Here is a 25251-nt window from a genome sequence, read left to right as displayed (position 1 = left end):
CAGCTAGTATGTCTGAGCAGCATCAGTCACATATTTTAAAGTTGACTTGCCAGAGACATGCTTCATGATCTGGAATGTGGATTTCCCAGTTTCTGCCCCACCTAAGGCTCCTGTGCATTCCCAGGCAGGCGGGTTTTTTCACAGAGCTATCTGGGTTGGATTACCACAGTGGTTAGGCACTCTGTGACCTGCTGCCTGAAAAATGCTTAATAGCTGGCAGTTTCACTGCTCTCCATGAGAACCAAGGAGTCCCAGGCCATGCTCAAACAGCTGGGCCTTTTTGTAGCTCCCCCAAGAAGAACCAAGCTCTTTGGAAAAATTCAGCTCCGGTGGGGAGGCAGAGCCTTTCTGGAAAACTTGGCCTTTCAGTTTAGCTTCCTCAAAGGAGATTTTCTTATGTATAGCAAGTTTAATTCTGTGAGTACAGCATTAGGCAGGCTCTGTAGTATGAAATGGCCAATCCTTCACTACCAAAGTATTTCTGCATCTTCACAAAGAAGACTTGAGGTTTGGCAGAAGCCCCATTGCTCTGTTCCTACCAGCTGTTGTCCCGCAGATGTTCAGAAGCCATTTTCCTATCAGACTTTTTCTCAGGATAGTCCTTTTAGCCAAATGTGTGTGTATTTTAACTATATATTTTAAATGCAGATAAGGTATGTAATGAGTAAGTAGTGTCCATTTCAGGATGGTGACCAGATAGGGCAGGGCAGGAAAAGAGCTGATGGATATATATAACTGAAAACTGAGGTAGGTAGATACATATGCAGAAAACTATCCCTGGAAGGGCAAGTGAGGAGGGGATAGGGTGGTGAGAGGGCAGAGGCATGTGATCCCTGACTTCCCCCAGCTTAGTGCTGAGCACAGCATGAGAAAGCCTTGCTGGACCGGCTGGACAGATGTTCTCAAAAATGCATCCCTGCATTCCCTCCCATGTTGCTGCTTGCAGGCACAGAAAGTTCAGTGCTATGTTTAGACATTTTCAGGAACTTCACAATGGTGGTTTCAAGCAGTTTATCTAAGATTAGGCACTTTTTTTTTTTTCCTTCTTTTTGTAGTCATTTTCTTCCATATATGCTTTGGCTGGGCAACACTGGGGTGGGAAGCATATGAAGGTTTTGTGATGCTATGCTTTCTCTTGAGCTTAGAATCAAAGTGCAGGCTGCCTTTATGCAAGCTTTGGGCTGAAGATCAAAGAGACAGAGTTGGCCATGTTGGAATAAAATAAAATAAAATCCCTTTTAAATATCAAAAACATATTTAGTTCATTTCAGGATTATTTTTTGAGAAAGTTTGGTTTGTTTCTGATTTATTGTTTGTACTGCTTTAATGCCTGAGACACAGACAGGGGCCAAGACTCCTTTGCACAAGGTGTTGTGCAAAATCGGTCACCGTTAACAGATGCTATGTTAATAGTATACAACCCTGGCAGGCTGTTTGTTTTACTCACTATTATCTTTTTGTCTGAACTGATTTAACCATGATGCTAAAGGTATAACCTGTCACATGTTGATCTACATCTTTCTTGGTTAGGAAGCTTCCCCCCCTGCAAGAGGATGAGGGGTGATTGCTTCCTTAACTAAAATCTATGGATCTTAACTTAAAAATCACCTTGGTATCATGCCATTGGCAAGAGTGATGGAGAGAGAGGTTACTCTGGGTTTCAGAAACAGTGCTGCATGGATGCCTTCGGTTCACTCCTGAGTTCATCAGGGAGTTGCCCAGCTTTGACCTCCTGCACTGTTTGGACGTATTCATTTTTGTTTCATTCAGTCATTCAATTATTATGTCAAATTTGAGATGGAGTGCAGTACAAATTATTTTGGCCCGAAACCTTTCTTTAACCCTATTCGCAGAGGTGAAAGGCTAATACATTAAACCTACCAGCCCATGAATACAGATGACTTTAGCCCGTTTAGAGACAATATTCTCTAAGTTCAGTTTTCTTGTTGCAGGAGTCAGTCAGCGGCTGGGACTGGGGCATTGGGTGGTGTGACAGTAAATGGCAGCGTTGCGGTTATTATGGGCTGCATAATTCCTTGTACTTCAAGAAAACGTGACAATTAATGAAGGGGGATGCAGTGGAAGTAATAACGGATTTTCCTTTAACAGCAGGGCAGAATATATTTTTTATTCTTTTTTGTTAGTATATTTAAAATATTTCTAAATGTTTGCATTCAGATTTTCTATTTTCCTCAGCCAGTGCTGAGCAGCAGGTTCGTACCTCATGGTGCTACAGGGCTGCAGTGCCTTGGTGTTCAGCACAGCATCGGCTCCCTGTGCCACAGACCCGATGGATAGGCAGGTAGTGGTAGACCAAGGGTCTGAACGCTCTTCAGAGCTGTTGAAGAGAAAATAATCCTTTGTCACTTGCTCTGGCTATCCCAGCTCTGGGTAGCTGCACTAAAGAAGAAGAAAAAAAAATGAGCTTTAACTCACACTGAATTGTGTTAAAATGGCAATGAAGACAAAGTAATGTGGAGCGCCAGCTGAAACTCAGCCCAGACCTCCTCTAGCCTTTAATTTAACCTCCTAACCCAAATTAAAAGCCAGATTGTTTTCCGTTCACAGTTATTTTAACTAGTGTTAACTCTGGCTAAACCGACAAGCCTTTTATTGGTTGGTTTGTTTTAGATGTTTACTCTCCTCTCCAGATATCCTGTCAGTGTTTTGTAAAGTGGATTTTTATTAGGGTGCTACAGAGGTTTATGGAGTTGGAAGAAGTAGAGTACCTGTGAAAGAGCAGATGTAGTTCTTTAAAAGATGAGCTTTACAGCTTTAAGGCTTGCCTGGTTTGGTTTTCAGCCCTACGGACCAGCATCCAATAAAAGACGTTAGCCTACATTGCAAACCTGGCCTTGCTTGTGTCCTCAGCTCCTTGCAGCTAGGGCAACACCATGACTCCTTTAGACGTGCTCGGGGCAGATCTGTTTTCCATGCTGACCCAAACCTTTTGTCCAAATATAACCAATGGCTTGGACAGATTGTCGAATTGTTGTTCTTGCACTAACAATGAGTGTTTCTTCCACCAGGCTTGCCTTCAGGTTCCCTGTTGCTGCAGAGATGCCGTAGCCAGGCACATTGGCACAAGGCGCTTGGCAGGTTTTCCCATTGGGGTACGCACTCATTGCCTTTGGGGATTTCATCTCCCCTCCTCACTGTGTAAATCACAAAGAGATGGCACAGAAAGAAATCCAAGGAAACAATAAAATGTAAGAAACATTACATGACAAAGCACAAAGGAAAAAGCTTTCATTGCCTGGGAGGACCCTCCTTTGGAAGGTGATGACGAGCCAGGCGTCCCCGCTGGTGGGTCCTGCCCCAGACCTCAGCTGCCTGGTCTGGGGCGTCCCTGGCAGCAGAGCAGATGCACCATGTGTGAGGGTGCCCCAAATTGACATTAAATCTTAAATCTTGTGAATTTACTGTTAAATGCTTCTTGTTAAATTTTAAGGACCTTATCAATGAGTTGAAACAGTGTAATTACTTTTTCTTTTTCCCTACATAAAACTGGTATTTAAATTATTTCCAGGACCTGTTTTCCATCTTGCTCCCAGGCTCTCCATAACACATCAAGGTAGTCCCCTTGGTGACCTTTACAGCTCAGATTTGGTTTGGCTCTGCAGGATTTTTCTGCTGTTTGGCTGGCTGGGGTTTTGGTGTGGTTTTGGTGGTTTGTTTTTCTTCAGTTTTGCTTTGCTCAATATAAAATAATAATCAGAGAAACGAAATGGGTTGAGGCTATAGAAATAGGACCCTTTCTTCCCATCAAACATTGTAAGATTTTACAAGAACCGTAGCAGTTTAAATGTATCTTGTTGGCATATCTCCACAAAGGCGCTTGGTGAGGCTGCAATTAGAGTGCTCTGCCTCTCCTTGTATTAGTTTTATCACATAAGAAGCAGCCTATCTGACAGCTCTAGCACCTGGATAGATAATTAAAACCCGTCAATAAAACAACAAAATGCAGTGTGTAGCGGGACTCGTCTGTGCTAGCATTAAACACCACAGATAATTATATCACAGCAGAGGTTGGAAAGCCAGCTTCTCTGCGCTCTGAAAGATCAATAAAAGGCCCATTCATAATGAAGAAAATGTTAGAGAAACTGGATTTTCATCTCCCTGTCATTAGATCCTTTGCTTTTAAGGTTTTGCAGAGGCAGAAAAAGATTCTTTTGAGGAATTCTTTGTTTCTGGAAGCTAAACAGGCAGAGGATTTAGCTTTGCTTTTGTGCAGTGTGTTATTGAAAGCAAATGTGGTGAACCAAAGGCTTTTCTCAAGGCTTGTGGTTCTGTTCTCCCCTCTCCACCCTCCACTGCCTCCCTTCTCTGCTGGCTTTTTTTTGCTTTTTTTTTTTCTTCTTTTTTCCCCTTATTTGTAAGCCATCATGTTAACTCCACTTATGAGTGAAATTTCTCTCTGCTTCCTGTTTACTTTCTCCAGGGCATTAATTTTTTTTTTTTTTTTTTTTCTCTTGGCCCTTCTTAAAGAGTTGATTTGGAAATACCACATATTGACAGGGGAGAACACACTCCTGGCTGACTTATTTGCTGTGACAGCCTCTTTCTTAAAGCAGTCATCCAGAGAGGAGCTTTTTGTGTTCCAGGGAAGGAAAAGGATGTCTCACAGCATTGCCATGAAGGATAATGAATTAAGTTTGTCTCTAACTGTAAAACCATTAGAAAAGTATAATAGACCTTGAGAAAGCAACTTAGATATTGATGTCTTGGCTATATTAGCATGCCTAGGCACATGATGGCTGCCTTGTCTTTGGAGATAAAAATGAAGTCTGTGTAAAGTAGGTGTTTCAGCTGAGGGAGGAGGGGAAAGAGTGTCTTTGTTTTTTGGCGATTGGTGCTCAAGAACGCAGGTGAGCCGGTTTGGTGGGCACACGTGGGCATTAAGAATCCCTTGTTATAAGTTAGTGTAGGTGGAGGGTAACACCAGCTGCAAGCAGAGTTTGTTAGCAGCAGGAAGGGATGGATATGGCAGCTCAGTGCTTTCTGTACAAATCCAAGTTCATGGTCACGTGGTTTCGATCTCCAGGGTATTTGAAAACCTAGCCCTGGACTTTGACAGGCTGATTGCAGGTTCAGAGGAGGTGGGTGGCCCTGTTAGCAGCAGCTCCTGGCCACAGTGTTGCAGAAAGTGTTGCTCCACCTCAGAAGGGCTTGTCTCTAGAGGATAAGGACCAGGAGAAAGCAAGTGTGTTGGGGATGAGATGGATGTTTGAGCCTCTAGGCTGCTTGTGGACCTGCACACGGATTTCTTGTTGCTCTTCTCCTGGCATCTCTAGCACAATGGGCACCCACTCCCATGATTTTGACACCCATTTTTCTTGTCTGGGGCAAATGGTCCCCACCTGTATGGGGAGCTGGAGGACTTACTGGTATTGCGCCTGCAATGGTTAATGCTGAAGGGAGTTTGTTTGGGATTGATCTTTTCTTTTGTACTGCCTTTGCATTTTCGTTCTGGCAAACATATCGCCCCAGACATGTCTAGCCTGATGCCGTTGACATGTCTGTGCTGTTAAAGTTTCTGGAAAGGCCTAAAATAAACATCACCTGCCAAACTATTATTTTTTCCTTTCTTTCTTTTTTGGTAAATATATCAACAATGTCAGCATTGGAAAAAATCAAAGATGTCAGAATAGGAATAAGCAGCTGTTTATGTCTTAAAGTGTTTCTGCCTCACTATCACAAGACGACCTTGTCACTTAAAAATTATAAAAATGTTGCCAAGGAGAAGGAATGGAAGTTTGCTGAAGGGAAATGAAGTTTTGGTGTGTTGTGTTGTTTTTTTTTTTTTTTTTTTAAGTCTGAACAGAGAGTTGCAAGCAGAGTTGAGCCCTGCAGCTGGTTCTGAACTCAGAAATGCTTCCTTCAGTCCCACTGCTATAAATGCAAAACAAATGCCACATGAATTATTATTACTGTTTCACATTAAAACTCTTGAAAGTCGTTTTCCACTGGAACTGGGAGAAGTCCTGCAAAAATAATCTGTGTTTTCTGTTAAAGTGTATGCATTACACTGGATTGACACCTCTCTTCTAGGATAAATATTTTTCCAAATCTGAAAGATAAAACAGGTACCTTAAGTGGGAATAAATGTAGAAAAGGCATAAATAAAGGAGGAATAAGAAGCCTTTTTTCTTTTTTTTTTTTTTTTTCCTTTTCTTTTCTTGTGACTGGGACAATTTACACTTTTCCCAGGAGGTAATTTTTCCTCTCCAAAACATATATGTGAATAACGTGAACTTCTTTTTGAGATGCTGGGTGCTTAAAGGCTGCTGAGGCTTGGACTGATTTTGAGGGGAGTTGGGGTATTCTTTTCTCTTGTACATACAGGAATGTATGTTGCTGTCACTCTCTCAAGTCAGTGAAAATGCAATCTCTGGTTATGCTTTGGTTTCTGATCTCATGGTTGGTCTTGGTAGGCATCTGTGCCTTGGCAAAGTGGATGTGAGATACTGGCTTTTTCACTGAGTGCACTTTGCACTAATGTCAGCATTTGCAGGGGAACACGGGCACTGCCAAGTCACACTTTCCATATCTTGCAAAATGGAAAATGCAGCAGGCTTTTTGCCTTGCTAGCCTGAACGCTGTGGCAGCATGGTGACTTATTTCTGCTGAGCTGTGTGGATACTCTTGGTCCAGGCCGAATGTCCATGAGTCGCAGCAGCAATTACAGAGGTGGCCCGAGATGTGCCGGGTCTCTGAGAGGCAGGCTGTATCTTCACATGCCCACATTGCACTTCAGGGAGCAACAGGGACATAGCAATGACTGCAGGTAGAAATAAGGACTTCAAAGTAAACCAGACAAACCCCAAACAACAGGATGGCTATAAATTCCCTGTCAGATTTCATGATAAATGGCAATAAGAGGAACTAAAACGACTTGAGGGGCTCCTTTAATTCTTCGTGTCTCCAGAACATTTGCTTAAAATGTTGTACAAACTAAGAAAATGGAAGCTGTTTTTTTAATAGGCATAAAATTGTCTATCTGGTCCCCCAAATTCACAGATTCCTCCCACAGTTCTCTTGTTTACTTGGTGTCAGAGCATATGGAGAATGAGAAAATACTGTGAGAGGCCAGGGATCGCTTAGGAAAATTGTGGCATGAGGGCAGCAAGAAGTTGTTTCATTTGAAGGAGCTTATGAATCAGTGCTAGAAATAAGAGGTGCTTGTCAAAGGGTGGTAATAAGAGGTATAGATGGGTTTGAAAAAGGTGACTGTAGTTTTCTGGAGTATAGTTATGCTAGAGCCAGTGATGCAAATGGTTCCTGCCCTGTTGGAGGGGAATCTAGCAAGATGCAAAGCTGGTGTTTCTAGTATAAAGCTAAGGGACTTGGGTAGTGTTTCTGCGATTGCCCTGTAGAAGGGACAGATTTATACTTGAGCTGATGCAGTGCTGGTTCTCACTGCAATTTGTAACTCCCATAGTTAGTAAAGGTCTTCCTTCAAGAAGGGGGGGGGAGAAAAAAAAAGTAAGAAGAAAAAACCAAACAAAACCAAAATAAAAACAAGAGATCTTTGTTGCATCGACTGGAAAGGTCAATACCCAGCACTGAGCCTCCCAACTCATAGGAGTTTGGAACGAGTATTACTAAGACCCAAGCACTAAGAAATCCCAAGATTCAGTGTATAATCCCGTGATTTACAAAGAGCTTGTGGGCTGGTTTGCTGGGAATGGAGTAAGGACTGATAACTTTTCTTCTTTTTTGCCTTCTCAAGGCTACAGAGTAATTCTCTTTTACAGATCTCCTTTTCTGTGTCACTTGTTGTGTGTCACTTAGTGTCACCTGGACCTTTAATATGTCTGGAAAGAAATATGACAAAACTGCAGGGACCAAGAAGCCATTGAGAAAGTGGGGGGAAAGTATGAGCAAAAGCACAGCAACCAGAGCTTTGAGTGTTTTTCACCTCTTTCTCCCCTTAAAATTTTTGTAGCCTGATGTCTGACAGTAATAGTTGAACAGGTATTAGGTTTTTCCCTAAGGTTTTTAGTCCAAATTGTCTTCATCCCTTAACTGTGCTGGAATGGGAACCCGCATGTTTCATCCTGGGGTGATAAAAGGAAACTCGAAATGCCAGGTGCCAGACACAGTTTTGCTACTGATATGAAATGAGTGTGAAAAAGAGAGAAGGTTTAGTTTTTCTGGTTTTGGTAGGTTTTTTTGTATGAGCCCTTTTTTGCAAATTGTGTGAGGTACTGACGTTACATAGTATATGAGCTTTTATTTGGGAGTTTTCTGTTGTTTCCCCCCAAGGTGGCACTGACAATTTGATCTCACCTTCTTTTGAAGTTTCTGTGCTTGGTAGGCTCGGTGCTTTGTCATCCTCCAATTCAGGGATGTGCAAGGGGCCTTCAGAACTTGCTAGAGTTGGGGGGAAAAGCCATCACCCTGCGTTCCCCACTCAACCTCTTGTGTCATGGTGCTTTTACTCTCTTTGGTGATATCTCAGAAGGCAGCATGCATTTGGGGAAGTTAAAGCTGGTGTTCGCAGCCTTCAGCTTCCACACCAGTTTTGAAATACTGGTTATGAACTTGGAGCTTTCTAGGTTGCATGTTTTCATTTCAGGTTTTAGTGTAAGAGTTTTTGCATAAAAAAGAAATGGCTTCAAAGAAACGCTTGGCCATTCAAAGCAAATGTTTCCTTAAAACAGAAAGAAAGAAAACACATGCAGATGAACCCTAAATATGTCTATTCCTCCTCCCCCACTTCTTATTCTTCATAACTTTGGATCCTGACTTGTGCTTTTGAAACGCCTCTTTGATCCATTGTTCTTATTCTATGTAATGTGGCCAGGGCTGTCCCTACAGCCAGAGAGACTATTGATTACGTCAGTGCAATTGCTTTTTGAAAAGCACATTGAGCCAAGTAAAGGATTTTTTTGAAAGTGAAGTTTTGGATGATGTTCAAAGCCTCTCCTGGAAGACTGCCCACTCGCACAGTCCAAGCTACCTGTGATATCCCAGCCAAGCCACCTGTCTGTAAGTAGCAAGAGTGAGGACAACAAAGTTATCCTTTTTGTTAATAAAATTCTTTTTCTGTGTATATGATAAAACTAGTCACTTGCTGTGATAACTGTCGTCTTTCAACTAGAAAACACGAGAACGACCCAGCCCTCTGGGTTATCTGTTATCCAGCAAAACAGCCCGATGAGCAATTGTATCAGCTCTTATTAATCTTTCCATAAAATTAAAGAAATTATGGAGCTTAAGGCAGTCACTAATGAATCAATTCTAATTTATGGGCTCAAATAAAATCCTCATTAAGGCTGACAAACTATAGCCTCAGGTAAACATGAAGCATTTCCACTGCAGACCTAAATGAGTTCTGTGCTGGATGTTGCGGCTTCTGCCAGAAGAGCAGGAGGGTAAGGGGTCCCATGTCACATCAGAGGAGACAGCATCTTAGAGAAAGTAAATGCAGTGGTCTAGCCCTTAGGAGATCTTTCTGGCATGCAAAAGCATAAAAATCAAAGACAAATTATATTCCTCTCTCTTTTTTTTCTTTAAACACATAATCAGAGGATTTTTCTCTGTAGAACTACTGTTTGCTCAGTGTTTTTGCATCCCCAAAATGCACAAAAGCTGTACATAGAGGTGCTTGTACCACAAAAGCAGAGACAAATGTGGGTTTCCACACATGCAGAAATCAGTCACCCATGGACATGAGTCATATGTGCCGCAGGGAAAGCATCTCACAGGACCCAACCTGTGTGTGTGTGCTCTTAACCTGAAAGATACTTGCTGCAGCAGACAGGGTCACTTCCTTCTCTGTGAGGTTATACTGCAAGATCTTCAGTGAGAACAATGTTTGCTTTTGGAAAAAATACATCATCTCAGGAGATGCATTGGTGCCGGGCAGAATGATTGAATAAAACTTAGTCATTCATAAATAATGCAAATGTGCTGACGGTGTATGAAAAACTACTATTTTGGTTTTTAGAGAGCTTATTGGGTGATTTATTTTTTTTTCCCCACTGAAGTATTGCTGTTTCTAGTCTTTGCATTAAACAGCATTATTCAAGATGACTGTTTTTGTGGGAACACTTTATACGTATTTTGTAAAACACATTTGTTATGCCTGCTATAAAATATACAATGATTATTTTTGCCACAACCACATGTTGTTGGTTTAGTCTTTGCATTTCGTTTGATGGGGATGCTAGTATTTAAGGTTAGTTGAGGTCACTGTGATGTGAGTTTGGGTTTCAAGAATTAGAGGACCATGTGCGTGTAATCTTTTTTTTAAAATCTTCCTCTCAGTTTAGTTTTAAAGAAATACCTCCTGGTGCTGTAAGTACTGCTTGGAGGGGAAGGGGTTATGCCGCCATGCTTCCTCTTTTGGAAGCATGATGAAGACATCGGTGTTTGCCATCAGCCTTTGCATGCCCTCTGGTGAGCTTCCCCAGCTGATGCTGAAGTTCTGGCTTCTGCACCTTCACTCCTTTTGATGCTGGTGGGACTGCTCAACTTCTTGACCTGTCCTTCTGCCTGGACTGTTTTCTGACTCTCTTTTTTTCTTGCTTTTCAGATGCAGTAATCGGACCCAATGTGCAGTTGTCGCTGGCCCTGATGTGTTTCCAGACCCTTGCCCTGGGACGTACAAGTACCTGGAAGTGCAGTATGAATGTGTCCCTTACAGTATGTATCTTGATATATTTTCATTTGTTTCTTTAATAGAGATCTGATTTATTGTGGTGATGGGGCCAGCCTTGAGCTTGTCTCTTGTTCCCTGAGAGCAAGTAAACAGTGACAAACCACGTGCATCATATGAGACTGAGTTGATAAGATACGAAAAATTGTCCTCTGTGCAAGGTTTGTGCTTAGGTTAAAAATACCCTAACAGTGCTCAATGTTTTCCTTGTTGTACACCTTTTAGGAAATACTTGGGAAGCCCCATTAGTGAAGGCAGACCAGAAGAATGAAGCACTATTGCTAGCTTACAACTTCTCTTTCCAGAGTTTTATGCTTGTAATCGTATAGCAGTGCACTTCGACCGACCTATGTCCATGTAATTGGTGACATTTGATAAGTGCCTTAAATACAGTATTGTATCACTGACAAGTCAGGAAGCTAATGTTTTGGGAAATTTGATGTTTGATGGTAGAAAATACTAATTTGTAAGCTTCCAAAGTTATGAAGACAAATAACAGGCAAGCCATTTAGCCTGAATTTTTGAGGGTAGAAAGACAGTCATCTGGGATTACAGCAATATGCGCCGAACGGGAAATGTCAGAGCTACAAAAAGTTAAGTGTACCTCAGAATTTACTTTCTGTAGAAACCGAATTTGTTAGATGCAGTTATGGTCCTACTGTCAAAAATGGCATACCTCAAAAAAGAAATAACAACAGTAGTACTAGGAGTGCACTTTTTATTAGCAGTCATAAAGGGCTGAGCGGTGAATAACAGTACTATTTCTAGTTTTTCAGTTTGAGTAGGCCAAAGCTCATAGCACACCTCTCAAAATAATAAAGCAGGTACAGGAATGGATGCTTTCAGGCCACAGAGTTGTATTAAGAGAGCAGCAGGAGACTTAAATTTGCTGAAACCCAGGATTTGGCTTGAGTTCTCAGAGCATCTTCTTCATTGCCTTGAGCGCAGGCTGCGGGAGAGCAAACATGGCTGAGAAATGACAGGCACGCTGTCCGGAGGGGAAGCAGGAACTTACAGCCCCTCAGGTGGTCCCTGTCCCTTGTGCAGGAGGTGGCCACCTGCATGCCGCTGTGATGTGGAAAGGCTGTGTGGGGTTTTGCTTGTCATGAAACCACAAGATGAGGGATGCAGCTAAGACTGCCTCTCTGAGCAAAGGGGACCCTCTCTGCTGGCAGGGGGCTTGACGTGTCCATATTTCATTTTTCTAAACAAAAATATGAAGCTTTTAAATGCAGTGATGGAATATTTTTTATGGGGTGAGCTATTAAACCCATGGAAAGAGTGACATCAGGGGCTTAGGGTCTGCCCTAGCAAGCGTGTACCAAATTACCAGTTTGGAGTTATTCCACTCTAAATGAGGTCTTTCATTTTACAAACAACACTGCATGGGGAGAGTGAGGGGAGGTCAGTTTCTGCTTATCATAGCAGGTTGTATTTCCTTGAGATTTGTGATTTGAATGAGGTATGCTGTTCCCTCCTGAGACTGGGCTGGTAAAGCAATAGTCATTACCTAGTACCCCTCCGTAGCCTTTGTTGCATATAAAACAAAGAGGAATAGTGGTGCCTTGTGAGAAAGGTAATACGTGAATATTGTGCCCCGAGGTGCTAATCGGCCCTGTGTACAAGATGTAAAATAACTCTTGTGAGAGGTTGCTCAGTACCAAATGTACAGTAGGGATTGAGTATGTCTTAATGATCTGAATGTGGGGTGAAAAATGACAATGACAAGCCATGCTGCCTTTGCAATTAAGTTAGTAGCTTTGATGGCTGTTTCCTCTGTTTGTTTATGAATCAAATGTAGTGCCTCTGCAAGCAGAGTTATGAGGGGGGAAACAAGGGCCAAGCACATTGTAAAATAGGATCCCATGTCCTGGGCTTGTTGTTCTGCATTGCCTAGGAAATTTGGGGTCAACTCTTCATGTGTTATTCAGTGTAGCACCAGGGAAGTTACTTGTGTTCAGGCAAACTGTGTCCCTTCATCTGCAGACATGGAGTGGGAAACCTAGGGCTCCTTTTTATTCTTCTCCTACCTCAGTCTCTGCCTGGCTTTGTTACCACCTCCATTTCTTCCCTCTGAAAATGGTCAGCTCAACTTTGCAGATGTTGTTTGCCTGGGCCCCAGGAGTGCCCCACGAGTGAAAGCCATCCAAGCGATGGGGAAGGTGTCAGCTCTGTACAAGGAGGTCAACACACCTGGTGGATGAAATCTACTTCCCCCTCAGTGGCCTCAGTGGTGCCTGTGCTGTTTGCTGTGGGTCAGTTGGTCCCCTTGGATTCTTGTCACTGAGCCCACATGCTTCAGCCCCTCTAGCCAAATTTGGGCTATTGACCCAGTCCTTTCAGGTCCAGCTTTCTTAGCATCGCTACCCACACCCAGCCGCCGTGCATGATGCTTTACTGGAGGAGGGTAGTGGGCTCTATGGGCTCCCCGGCACTGCTCACTGCTGGGGAAAACCCTTCCTCAGCTGCTAACATTTCCTTGGTGGCCTCATGCACCAAGCCCTTGGTGAATGATGGTGTCTGCCATATGACCATCTCCTAAAGAAACACAGCAGTTGCACAACAAAGGAATTAATATTTCAGCAGGCACTTGTACTTGTGTGCAATTGCATAACAAAGGAATTAATATTTCAGCAGGCAGTTCTACTTGTGTGCAGTTCAGCTTGCTTTGTCTGGTTGGATGGGTTACTCCTTACAGTTTCAAATTATTCCTTATGGACAGAGAGAAACAGTTTACCCAAGTGCTGGCTCAGCAGCAGAGGGGAGCATGTGTGTGTCTCAAGAGAGCAGCGTTTAGGAGTCATCTTTAACAGATGTTGTTAGGACTGACCTTAGGTGCTTATGCTCAATATAGTGCTAGCATATACGCTCCCTTGGAGAAAAATTACAGAAGATTTAAAACTCCATTGGGTAGCCTGCTCCTCTTGCGATTTTATTTATTTATTTATTTATTAACTTTTCCACCGCTAACTCGTATCATTTTCAAGAAGAAAACATCCCCATTTCCTCTCAGGAGGGGGAAAAACAAACCTCTTCTAACTTCAGTAGCTCATATATTTTAAAATGTCCTTTATATTACCCTTCACACTGCATTCCTGTGTGTTCACTAGAGATAGCCCTGACAAGGAGAGTTTCATGAGACTGTGGTTACTCTCAACATGTGGGGAAGAAAACAGATGATTATGCATCAAAAGAATCCCAACCACCCCAGCCAATAAGTCAGTCTCATCGGGGGCACAACTGAAATGCCTCTACGCGAACGCACGGAGCAAGGGGAACAAACAAGAGGAGCTGGAGACGTGTGTGTGCGCCAGCAAGCCTATGACCTTATTGGCTTTACAGAGACGTGGTGGGGTAGTTCCTATGACTGGAGTGTTGGGATGGAAGGGTACAGGCTCTTTAGGAAGGACAGGCAGGGCAGATGAGGAGGGGGTGTCACCCTCTATGTCAATGACCAGCTGGAGTGCATGGAGCTCCACCTGGGGATGGAGGAGGAGCTCACTGAGAGCCTATGGGTCAGGATTAAAGGGAGCGCTGGGGCAGGGGACATCATAGTGGGGGTCTGCTACAGGCCACCTGACCAGGGATACCGAGCAGATGAAGCCCTCTATAGGCAGATAGGAGCAGCCTCATGTTCACAAGCCCTGGTCCTTATGGGGGACTTCAACCACCCTGACATCTGCTGGAGGGACAACACAGCTGAGCACAAGCATTCCAGGAAGTTCCTGGAATGTGTTGATGACAACTTTCTCCTGCAAGTTATAGAGGAGCCCATGAGGAGAGGTGCCATGCTGGACATTGTTCTTACCAGTAAGGAGGGCCTGGTAAGGGATGTCAAGCTCAAGGGCAGCCTTGGCTGCAGTGACCACGAAATTCAGGATCCTCAGGGCAGCGAGGAGAGCACTCGGCAAGCTCACTACCGTGGACTTCAGGAGAACAGACTTTGGCCTCTTCAGGGACCTGCTTGGTAGAATACCATGGGACAAAGCCCTGTAGGGAAGAGGGGCCCAAGACAGCTGGCTAATATTCAAGGGTCACCTCCTCCAAGCTCAGCAGTGATGCATCCCAACAAAGAAGTCAAGCAAATCCACCAAGAGGCCCCCATGGATGAACAAGTTGCTCCTGGGCAAAGTCAAACACAAAAAGGGAAGCCTACAGAGGGTGGAAGCAAGGGCAGGTGGCCTGGGAAGAATACAGAGAAACTGTCCGAGCAGCCAGGGATCAGGTTAGGAAAGCCAAAGCCCTGATGGAAATTAGTCTGGACAGGGATGTTAAAGAGAACAAGAAAAGCTTCTATAGGTATGTTAGTGATAAGAGGAGCATGAGGGAAAATGTGGGTCCCCTCCGGAATGAAGCGGGCGAGCTGGTTACCCAGGATATGGAGAAGGCTGAGGTACTCAACCACTTCTTTGCATTGGTCTTCACTGGCAAGTGCTTGAGCCACACTGCCCAGGTCACAGGAGGCAGGGACTGGGAGAATGCAGAACCGCCCACTGTAGGAGAAGATCAGGTTGGAGAATATCTAAGGAACCTGAAGGTGCACAAGTCCATGGGACCTGATGAGATGCATCCACGGGTCTTGAGGGAACTGGCGGATGAAGTGGCCAGGCCACTCTCCATCATAGTTGAGAAGCCCTGGCAGTCTGGCAAAGTTCCCGCCGACTGGAAGAGGGGGAACATAACCCCCATTTTGAAGAAGGGTAAAAAGGAAGACCCAGGGAACTACAGGCTGGTCAGTCTCACCTCTGTGCCTGGCAAGATCATGGAGCAGACCCTCCTGGAGACTATGCTCAGGCACATGAAAAATAAGGAGGTGATTGGTGACAGCCAACACGGCTTCAGTAAGGGAAAATCATGCCTGACAAACTTGGTGGCCTTCTATGATGGGGTTATAGTGTCGGTGGATAAGGGAAGGGCAGCTGACATCATCTACCTGGACTTGTGCAAGGCATTTGACACTGTCCCACACGACATCCTTGTCTCTAAATTGGAGAGACATGGATTCGATGGATGGACCACTCGGTGGATAAGGTGTTGGCTGGATGGTCGCACTCAAAGAGTTGTGATCAACGGCTCAATGTGCAAGCGGAGAACGGTGATGAGTGACGTTCCTCAGGGGTTGGTGTTGGGACCAGCACTGTTCAACATCTTTGTCGGCGACATGGACAATGGGATCGAGTGCACCCTCAGCAAGTCTGCCGATGACACCGAGCTGTGTGGTGTGGTCGACGTGCTGGAGGGAAGGGATGCCATCCAGAGGGACCTTGACAGGCTGGAGAGGTGGGCCCATGCGAAACGCATGAAGTTCAACAAGGCCAAGTGCAAGGTCCTGCACATGGGTCAGTGCAATCCCAAGCACGACTATAGGCTGGGTGAGGAATGGATTGAAAGCAGCTTTGAGGAGGTGGACTTGGGGGTATTGATTGATGAGAGGCTCAACATGACCTGGCAATGTGCGCTTGCAGCCCAGAAAGCCAACCGTGTCCTGGGCTGCATCCAAAGAAGTGTGACCAGCAGGTTGAGGGAGGTGATTCTCCCCCTCTACTCCGTTCTTGTGACACCCCACCTGGAGTACTGCGTCCAGCTCTGGGGGCCCCAGTACAGGAGAGACATGGAGCTGTTGGAGGAGGAGGGCCACGAAGCTGATCAGAGGGATGGAGCACCTCTCCTATGAGGACAGGCTGAGAGAGTTGGGATTGTTCAGCCTGGAGAAAAGAAGGCTCCGGGGAGATCTAATTGCAGCTTACCAGTACCTGAAGGGGACCTACAGGAAAGATGGTGAGGGACTGTTTATCAGGGAGTGTAGTGACAGGACAAGGGGTAATGGGTTTAAGCTGAAGGAGGGTCGATTTAGATTAGATGTTAGAAAGGAATTCTTTACTGTGAGGGTGGTGAGGTACTGGAACAGGTTGCCCAGAGAGGTTGTGGATGCCCCCTCCCTGGAAGTGTTTAAGACCAGGTTGGATGAGGCTTTGGGCAACATGGTCTAGTGGAGGGTGTCCCTGCCCGCAGCCGGGGGGTTGGAAGTAGATGATCTTTGAGGTCCCTTCCAACCCAAACCATTCTATGATTCTATGCAGGTAGCCCGGTCCTCTCTCTGTTTTTCTGATCCTGTAGTCAGTTTATGTGATGGCAGATGCTGTCTACAAAAATGGACAGTCATTCCAATGACTTCTGGACTTTTTTTGTTGCCTTCTGACAATCAAAAGCAAGTGAAAAGCAGGTGATTTCAGCAGTGGAAAAGATACCAGGCCTAATTTGACAGGCTTCAATGCCATCAGTTGTCCCATTTTTCTAGTATCAGGAAAAGTCACCAAATTAATTTTGTCTTTCTCAAAGCAGGCCTTGGCATGTGGTGTTTATTTCTCGGACGCCTACTTTAAATACTGCCTCTTTTCTTCTGAAATTATTACTCCAGTTTTCTTAAATTCTTTTAATCATTACTGACCAATAGAGTTTTTCCATGGTTTTCTATTAAATCTGTACTACTACAGACCTGCAGTTTGCCATTGCCAGAGCCGCAGATACATGGCATGTTTGCGGAGAGATGTCTGAAAGTGCATTTTAGGCTGCATTATGCTGTGTGTAAGTATGAGAAACCTCACTTTGTGAGGGTCTCTTTGATCCAGTACTCTGTTGTTGTTTCCTAGTGCATCCCTTCCCTCTCCCTTTCTCCCTTTACAGAGTAAAGGGAAGAGTAGTGGTGGAGGTGGTTTTGTGAAGCTAGGTCAACACTCTCATTGCAGAAACACTACAGTATCTTCTTCTGGTGCTTGTATAGTCCTGTTGTCATGGTGCCAGTATATCTAGGAATGTAATTTTTTTCTTATTTTACCTTTGTAATGTGCTAAGGGACTTCCCATTTTACTCATGAGCCAGTGCAGAAAGCAGATGAGCAGTTTATCCAATGCTGTACACAAGGCTGGTGACAAGCAAGAGAATCCAATTTTGCAAGACCAGTGGTGGTGGGAGAGCTGCTGAGCTAGTTGTCATTGTAAGCAGCCAGATTTTCTATTGATAATTTGATAAATCTGAACCAAATGCTGGTTTTCCCTCTGCAAATACAGCGTTTGTATGCACGTAGCACTTTACAGCTCAAACCATCCACATTTTAGTAGTCCTGCATGTGTTTCTGAGATGGATGAAGAGAAAGAACAACCCACTCAAGGCTGATGCTCTCCCAAGCATGCTTGCTCCGTGGGCAGCAGCAGCAGTGCTGCCCTTCATGGGTGACAACCCAAGTCAGAGCACGGGGAGATTTTCCAACATGTAAGCAACTATCTCCCACTGGCTTTGACTGAAATTTAGGGGTTGTCTGTGTTCAGATTTTTTTTTTTTTTTTAAATATGTGAGTTGAAAGCTCAAAGGTATTTTGGAGTGCTTTTTCTGTTCATTTCCCCCTGGAGACAACTATTCAGGCTTCTGAGGATCCAGCGTGATGTTGGAAAGAGGATTTAGCTAGCTGAGTCAAATTTACCTTCAGGTTTTTGTGAGTTCTCAATTTCCTTAAGTTATAGAGTTTGGAACTCACAGAATAACTTGTGCGTGGTTGTCCTTCAAAAACAGTCTGCTTTTTAATAGAGACTTGGAAAATAAAAGGTATAGGGCAGGACAAAGTGGAAAAAAGGTGGAGTCTCAAGGAGGACAAGCCCATTGCTGCATTGATGAATAGGATGGCATCAGCAGGAGGGAGCAAGATGGGTGCCTTGGGCATGGCATATCCCACTGCAATGATAACTTGCCTCGCACCCAGGTGACAAGTCTTCCATCAGCTTTTAACATTGGGAAGGGCTGTTACCTGCAAGGGAAGAATGTTCATGGCTTCCGAGGAAGGATGAATTGTCCTTCCTTTCCATTCTTCTGGGTAAATGAGCTAATAAATATTATGAAGGCACCAAATATCTTTGGTGCTTACAGAGATTTCCCTGCTTCTTTAATGCTAACAAAGGGAAGGAAAATAATGCTTGAGCACGGTTCATCTTTTCTTTTCTTAAGGCTTTTTTCTTTTTAAACATGAAACCTGAAATCACATTTCCCAATTGCAGTATTGATGGAAGGAAAGGTCATTTCTTTTCTAGAAATATTCCTTTTATTGCTGACAGAAGAGTAGATGGGCTCACATATCAATAAAAGTGAGGGATGGTAAGTGTGATGTGGGAACAGAATTCAATAAAGTTTTATTGTATCACAAGTGGACTGAAGTGCATTTAAAAACATTAAATGAAGGCTCACAATATCTGCTCTGCTGGACCTTAGGGCCAGTGAATAGACAGATAATTGAATAATGACATTTTTAAGAGAATTCAAGCACTAGAAAGCAAACTGATATTTTCATTGCTCCAAGATTGCTAGTGGAAAGGGAAAGAGGGAGGAGAAGCTGGGAGAAAATTGCAATCTGAAAACAGTTTAATGAGACCACTTTTCCCAAGAATACAGTTCTTAATTATTTCTGGAGTGCTGTAAGACCATTCTGTGGCCTCCAGGCTTTCCCTGGGTGTTTTCTTGCCATCTTCCCTGTTGGTTGAGAAGCAGCGTTTGCCCACCGAGAGCAGTCCTGTGTTCTGTTACACAAATAGACTTGCAGCTTCTCCAGTTTTCTTTTGCTCTGGGCTTCTTTTTTTTTCCTCTTTTCCCAAGAGAACTTGATCCCCTGGGGCCCACTGGTGAAAATGGCAAGCATTCCCAAGGGGTTAAACCCGGCTGTTGGTGCTTTGGTCAGTAATGAGTGAATTCCCTTCTGAAGCCAGGCATCCTTTGTTTTATTTCATTAAATAAATGATTTGTGTGCATGGGCTAAGAACAATAATTAAAACCAAACCAAAACAAACCGCCAGACCTAACTACCCATTACGATTATTTCTGAGCAAAGAATCTTTACTTTGTATCCTGCTGACAGGATACAAGGATCCTTTCTTCCAAGGCATACAATTTACTGGGCATTGTGGCCAAAAAGCCCTTTTTTGTATTTGCTGAAATTCCCAGCTTTGCTTCTTGGTTCTTTATCTGCAGAGGCAGAAACAAAGGACGTGTTTCTTCCCCTATCAGTCTCCTTTTGCCATGTGTTTGTGGGGAGAGTGCACCTATACAACAGCCAGTTGGAAAGCACCCTTAATTAAAATAACCTGATATTGCAGGGCTTTGTGAACCTGCAGGCTGAGCTATGCACACAGGCATGTGCATGGTTTTCAAGAAGGGGAGGAAAACTAAGTGCTGAGAGCTGGGGGAAATAAAGGTCTTTGAAAACTTGAAAGTAGCCTGAGATGAAGGAAAAAGGACATTTTTGTGAGACATGGTGAAATATATGACAATGATGTGGTTCATTTTTGAATCTGAGATGAGTTTGGTTTAAATTAAAGGAACAAGGTAATTTCAAGTGTGTGTGCCCATAATGCATACTGGTTTAATGGTCTGCTGTCAGCAGGAGCACTATGGATTTTCTTGTGAGGAGAATTTAGATGAATGTTAGGCAAACTCCATAGTATGAAGACCACTGCTACCTGCTCCATCTATAATTTCCAGCATGCTCTTGTGAAAAGCCAGCTCCTGCTGAGTGCTCCTGCCATCCTGGCCCTTTCCTCTAGGTTATGGGACACTTCTTCATGTCTCCCACTTGTGCCACTGTCATAGTTTAACCCCAGCCGTCAGCTAAGCCCCATGCAGCCGCTCACTCACTCCCCCTCCTCTGCCATGGGATGGGGGAGAGAATCAGAAGAGTGAAAGTAAGAGAACTCATGGGTTGAGATAAAGACATTTTAATAGGTAAAGCAAAAGCTGCACACACAAGCAAAGCAAAACAAAACAAGGAATTCACCACTTTACGTGGGCAGGCAGGTGTTCAGCCATCTCCAGGAAAGCAGGGCTCCATCACATCTAATGGTTACTTGGGAAGACAAATACCATCACTCTGAACATCTCCCCTCTTCCTTCCTCTTCCCCTAGCCCCTTATAAGCTGAGCATGACATCATATGGTATGGAACATCCCTTTGGTCAGTTGTGGTCAGCTGTCCCGGCTGTGTCCCCTCCCAACACCTTGTGCACCCCCAGCCATCCCACAGGCAGGGCAGTGTGAGAAGCCAAAAAGACCTTGACTCTGTGTAAGCAGTGCTCAGCAATAACGAAAACATGTCTATATTATCAACACTGTTTTCAACACAAATCCAAAACGTAGCCCCATACTAGCTACTATGAAGAAAATCAACTCTATCCCAGCCAAAACCAGCACAAGCACTATGAGCCCTTGTGCGAAAAGTAATCTTTTCTTTTCTCTGTTTCTCTCTTCTGAGTGTTTAGCTGATCGACTCCCGAATTAACTCACAACTCCCAGTCCCAGGCTTAAAATATTGAAATACCTCTATTCACCCATGCATTTGGTCTTTACACCACGTGTTGGTTCTGAAAATCGTGTCTTCACACACAAGTTGTCCTTCCATGTATCTTTGAGTCGCCCGTGCTATCTTTATCAGAAAAGTCACCACAGTGCTTCCGCTTAATTGTATTAGATCTGAAATGCTGCAGGGGAGAAGAGTTGGAGTCATAATGTGGGCACCCATGAACTTGTCAGCTCATCATGGGGTGTTTTATTGCACATTTGCTGTTATAGTCAGTGAGGACATAATTTGATGGACATGTATTAATGCCACTTAGAAAAATAACTTGGTAGCTTACTAGCTGAACAGGTTGTTATGGAAGAGTCATTGCAGTGAGTAAGTGTAACCTCAGTCATATGAATGTTTGAGTCACTTCTCTGCCCATCGTATTTTAAAATTGCCCTCCTAATTAATCATGGAAGTGAAGTAAGCCTTAAAATGAGGTCTGACATTTAAGCTGGACGTCTACAGGCTTCGTAGTTGTTGAAGTTCTTGGACTCGAGCACAGTGAAAATCAAAGTGTTTCAGGACATGGTGGGGGAGAGTTTAATTTGCTCACAAGTAAACAGAAGGATGCCCTGCACTCCTGTGCTCCTTTTTCTCGGTCCTATTATAAGAATTTCAGTACCTCCAGACTTTTTCATTTTTCACACCAAAGAAAAATACTTTTCTTGCAACATTACAAAATCACTTTTTTTAACTGAAGGCTGAACTAACCTGTTACATGATGAACTACAAGCAGAGCAGCCAGCAGCGTGCTCTACTGACAGGCGTCTGAATGGCACAGCTTGTTGGGCGACATGAGGTACAAATTAAACACCCGCGGTCTGAATGCCAAGTCTTAGGGTGAGAAAAGTGTATTTTTATTTACTTATTTTTTTGAGGTAAATTCACTGAGCATCTTTTGGAGGTGTTGGACACATTGAACGTAGGTGAGAGAAACAGCAGGAATGGCACGATTCTTCTGGTGTGAAAGTTTGGGTATTCTGGTGATAGATATAATTAAGGAGGAGATTAGTTTTTTTCCCTTCCAATTAATAGTTAAGTAGGTGGAAAGTTAAATGGGTACCGGTGACATGTTTGCAAGAGTAAAATTCACAGTCTGAAGGGAATGTGGGGGAGCATGGAAAGCATGACAGTAATTGAATGTTGATTTTTTTTTTAATTTTTTTTTTTTAAGTAAGTACAGTTGGGAGAAGGTTTCTTTCTTTCTTTCAAGAATATAAAATGTTTCTGTGGTAGAGAAAGAGAGGTAAAATTCACATCCCTCTCCCCACCAGAAATTTTGCAGTGTAGAGATCCAGACTTTAAATAAGTCGAAGACTTTACCATAGATATGTTAGGTGTTTCACATTTGATGTTTTTGTTGATGTGCAGCCCCATCAGTTCTCCCTAAGGTCTCTATAATTGGTTTCTTATGGAAGCTGAAGGTGGAGAACTGTGATGAATAGTGTAACTTATCTCTTTTTATGAATATAAGGGAGTAACTTAATTCCGTATGTGACTTCGGTGCACCATTTATTCCTTTCCAGTCTTGTCCCACAGCAGCTGAATTTGTAATGAGAAAGTGTATATTGTTGGTTTGGGTTTAGCCATTTAAACTAAAAGTCTCTTAAAATCTTTCAATCTGTTGCCTGAATGCCTTTGGCCTTTGGATCTGCATCAAAGGTCATTAAATCACAGGGAAACTTACTTTCAGTGTCAGCAAACTTTGGGTCAGGTTCCTCGCAACCTGAGGCTATCTGAAGTCATTAGCTTTTTTCAAGAAATTAATCTTTGTCACACCCATGTCTAGCATAGTAAATAACTGATATTGTCTCAGCTAAAATGGGAATTGTAACCAATACTGGACAGAAAGAAAAATGAAATTCTGATTAATTCCTTGATATATTAATAAGCTACAATCCCCCCACCTCAGTGGCTGATGGTTCCACATCCAAATAGCAGAGCACCTTTCTAATGTGTGAGATAGATAGATTTGTGTTTGTGTAACAAAGATGTTGACAAAATATAGCAGCCCAACCCCTGCAAATATGCCCGTCTGGGGTACCAAAGGGAAGAAACGACTGGCTTTAGGTCATTCATACCGAGCCGTATTTTTCATCTCTTTTTGACAGGTCTGCTACTAGATACTGGCCACCAATTTGTTGTCTAAACATAACCTCATACTTCCCAATTGTCTCCAAACAATTCTGTCGTCATAATGAGGAATATATTTCTTTCCATCTTTAATAACCTATTGTCTAAATTGTGCTATTATGCCAAGCACCCTCTGGAGACATTGATATGGATTTCATACATTTTATAACAGATCTTCATGGAGACAATATTTGTATTTCCAGATTTTATTCCTATTATCCTTTCATTTCTCTCTCAAGAAGTACTGCAAAGGTTTCTTTCATTGGTGCAAGCAGTGTAAGGAGATTAAGACCATCCTTGCCAGGTGCTATTGTAAATCCACAAAAGTAATGAAATACATTTATTGGTTTTTATTCTGGCCAATGGGGAGAACAGAATATGTGGATCCAGTGGTTAAGTTGAGGATTGAAGTTCATTTCTTCAAGCACATGAGGGAGGAAGAGGGAGGAGGAAATTTGAGTGTATTAAGGCAAATCCCTTTAGTGTGTGAAATACAAAAACGCATCTTTCCAGATCTAAAAATACAACTTTGTTGAGTTTCTTTATATTAAAAGGGCTCCCAGGAAGAGAGCCAAATGCATCTAAATGTATTACTTTTTTACTCATTTCCTCCACTTTCCTTGCTAACAACATTTCCAGTTGACTTTTAATAACAATATAGGCCTGCATGAAACCGCAGTAGTTGTATGTACCTCAAACTCTGGCAAAGGAGACAGAAACACAGACTGTGTAGCATTTGATTTTGGTTAGCTTCTGTCTCTGTTTCCAAAAGGAATTAAATAGGAGGAGGATTTGTGTGAGACTAAAGCAAAGGGGCCCTCCCCAGGGCATCCGTTTGCAAAAAAAAAAAAAAAAAAAAAAAAAATCAACTTATACCTGCAGGTTTTCTGTCCCAAACCTCGCCAGTAAAATGACATGGCATGTCATTTACCTGGGCTGATTGCCAGGCTATGAAGAAATGTTCTTAAGGGGTTGTTTTGGAGTGTGTCTGGCTTGGGGGGGGAGGGGGCAATGACCAATTCAGATTAGAAAATATTTATGCCAGTTGATTTCCCAGATGAATGTATTGCTGAGGGTCTAAATTAATCTCCTCCTCCAAACTCTTTTTCCCCTCCATGGGTATCTTAAATGTCTAACAGTTTTCAAAAATGCCTTAATCTCATTTATCTTTAATTTCTCTGTTCCTCTCTACAGGCCCACATAAAAGGATTTACGTTGGGTATTTATCCCTTCCAATATCAAAAGCAAATTCTCTTCCAGATCTCAATTTTCACTGATAATCCTCAGAGATGTATAATTTTAATTTACCTTGCAGATGACATCTACCTGGTTTCTATCTCTGCTTCTGTGAAGGCATTATTCAGCAGCACCTCATTCACTCTCTGTTTTTTTTCCTCTCTTGTGTGTGTTGAACAGTCTATATGAGTGAAACTATTGTCTTGTCCTTTGCTGGGGAGCACACACTAGTTCAGCAGAGGCTGGGGCTAACACATCCTTACGTAATCCAATCGAGTTCTTTCTTTTTATCCCAGGAGAGGCAGTGTTGGGCCTTTGTCCTTTTTGCTTTAAAGATTAATAATCGCACATTTTTCAATTTAAGCTCTTGCAAAGGCTTGCAGAACCACACAGACACATACTCACGTGCCAGAAAGCTTCCAAAACTTCAGATGTTCAGATTTGCAAAATAATGGTTCTGCTAAACAGAACAGAAGCTATTGCACTCTGTGGGATTTTGAAAATAAGCCCATTATATTTAGGTGCCTAATGAAAGCTAAGCTCCCCTGGAAATCTGCCTTTAATGTCTGTATATGAATCACTCTGGAGTTATTCCGCCTATGTTACTATTTAAAGCAACAAATCGTGCATTTAAGTGCTATTCTGAATGTGACATTAAAAGATGGTTCCATGTTTCTGCAGCAAAACTGAAGGGATTGGGGGCAATGTGAAGTCCACGTAGCAAATGTAGACTTGGGTTTGAAAATTTGACCCTAAGGAGAATAAAAATCAGAAAACAATGCATAGGTGATGTTGGCCATGTTTTTTACTGGTAAGACTTGGCACAAAACATTGAAATTGTA

General features: G+C 43.1%; 1 protein-coding gene across 10 annotated transcripts in view; it reads left to right on the top strand.

Annotated features, from left to right (window-relative positions):
• ADGRL3 (adhesion G protein-coupled receptor L3) overlaps positions 1-25251 on the top strand; it is a 522926-nt gene that overhangs the window by 283737 nt on the left and 213938 nt on the right. For all 10 annotated transcript variants that reach the window (XM_054824728.1, XM_054824729.1, XM_054824724.1 and 7 more), the window contains one exon: positions 10544-10653. In XM_054824728.1, coding sequence (XP_054680703.1) covers positions 10544-10653 — 110 coding nt within the window. The remainder of the gene's footprint in view (positions 1-10543; positions 10654-25251) is intronic.

The sequence above is a fragment of the Grus americana genome, chromosome 4, assembly GCF_028858705.1.
Source record: "Grus americana isolate bGruAme1 chromosome 4, bGruAme1.mat, whole genome shotgun sequence".
Lineage (NCBI taxonomy): Eukaryota > Metazoa > Chordata > Aves > Gruiformes > Gruidae > Grus > Grus americana.
This window is presented reverse-complemented; position numbering and strand designations above follow the sequence as displayed.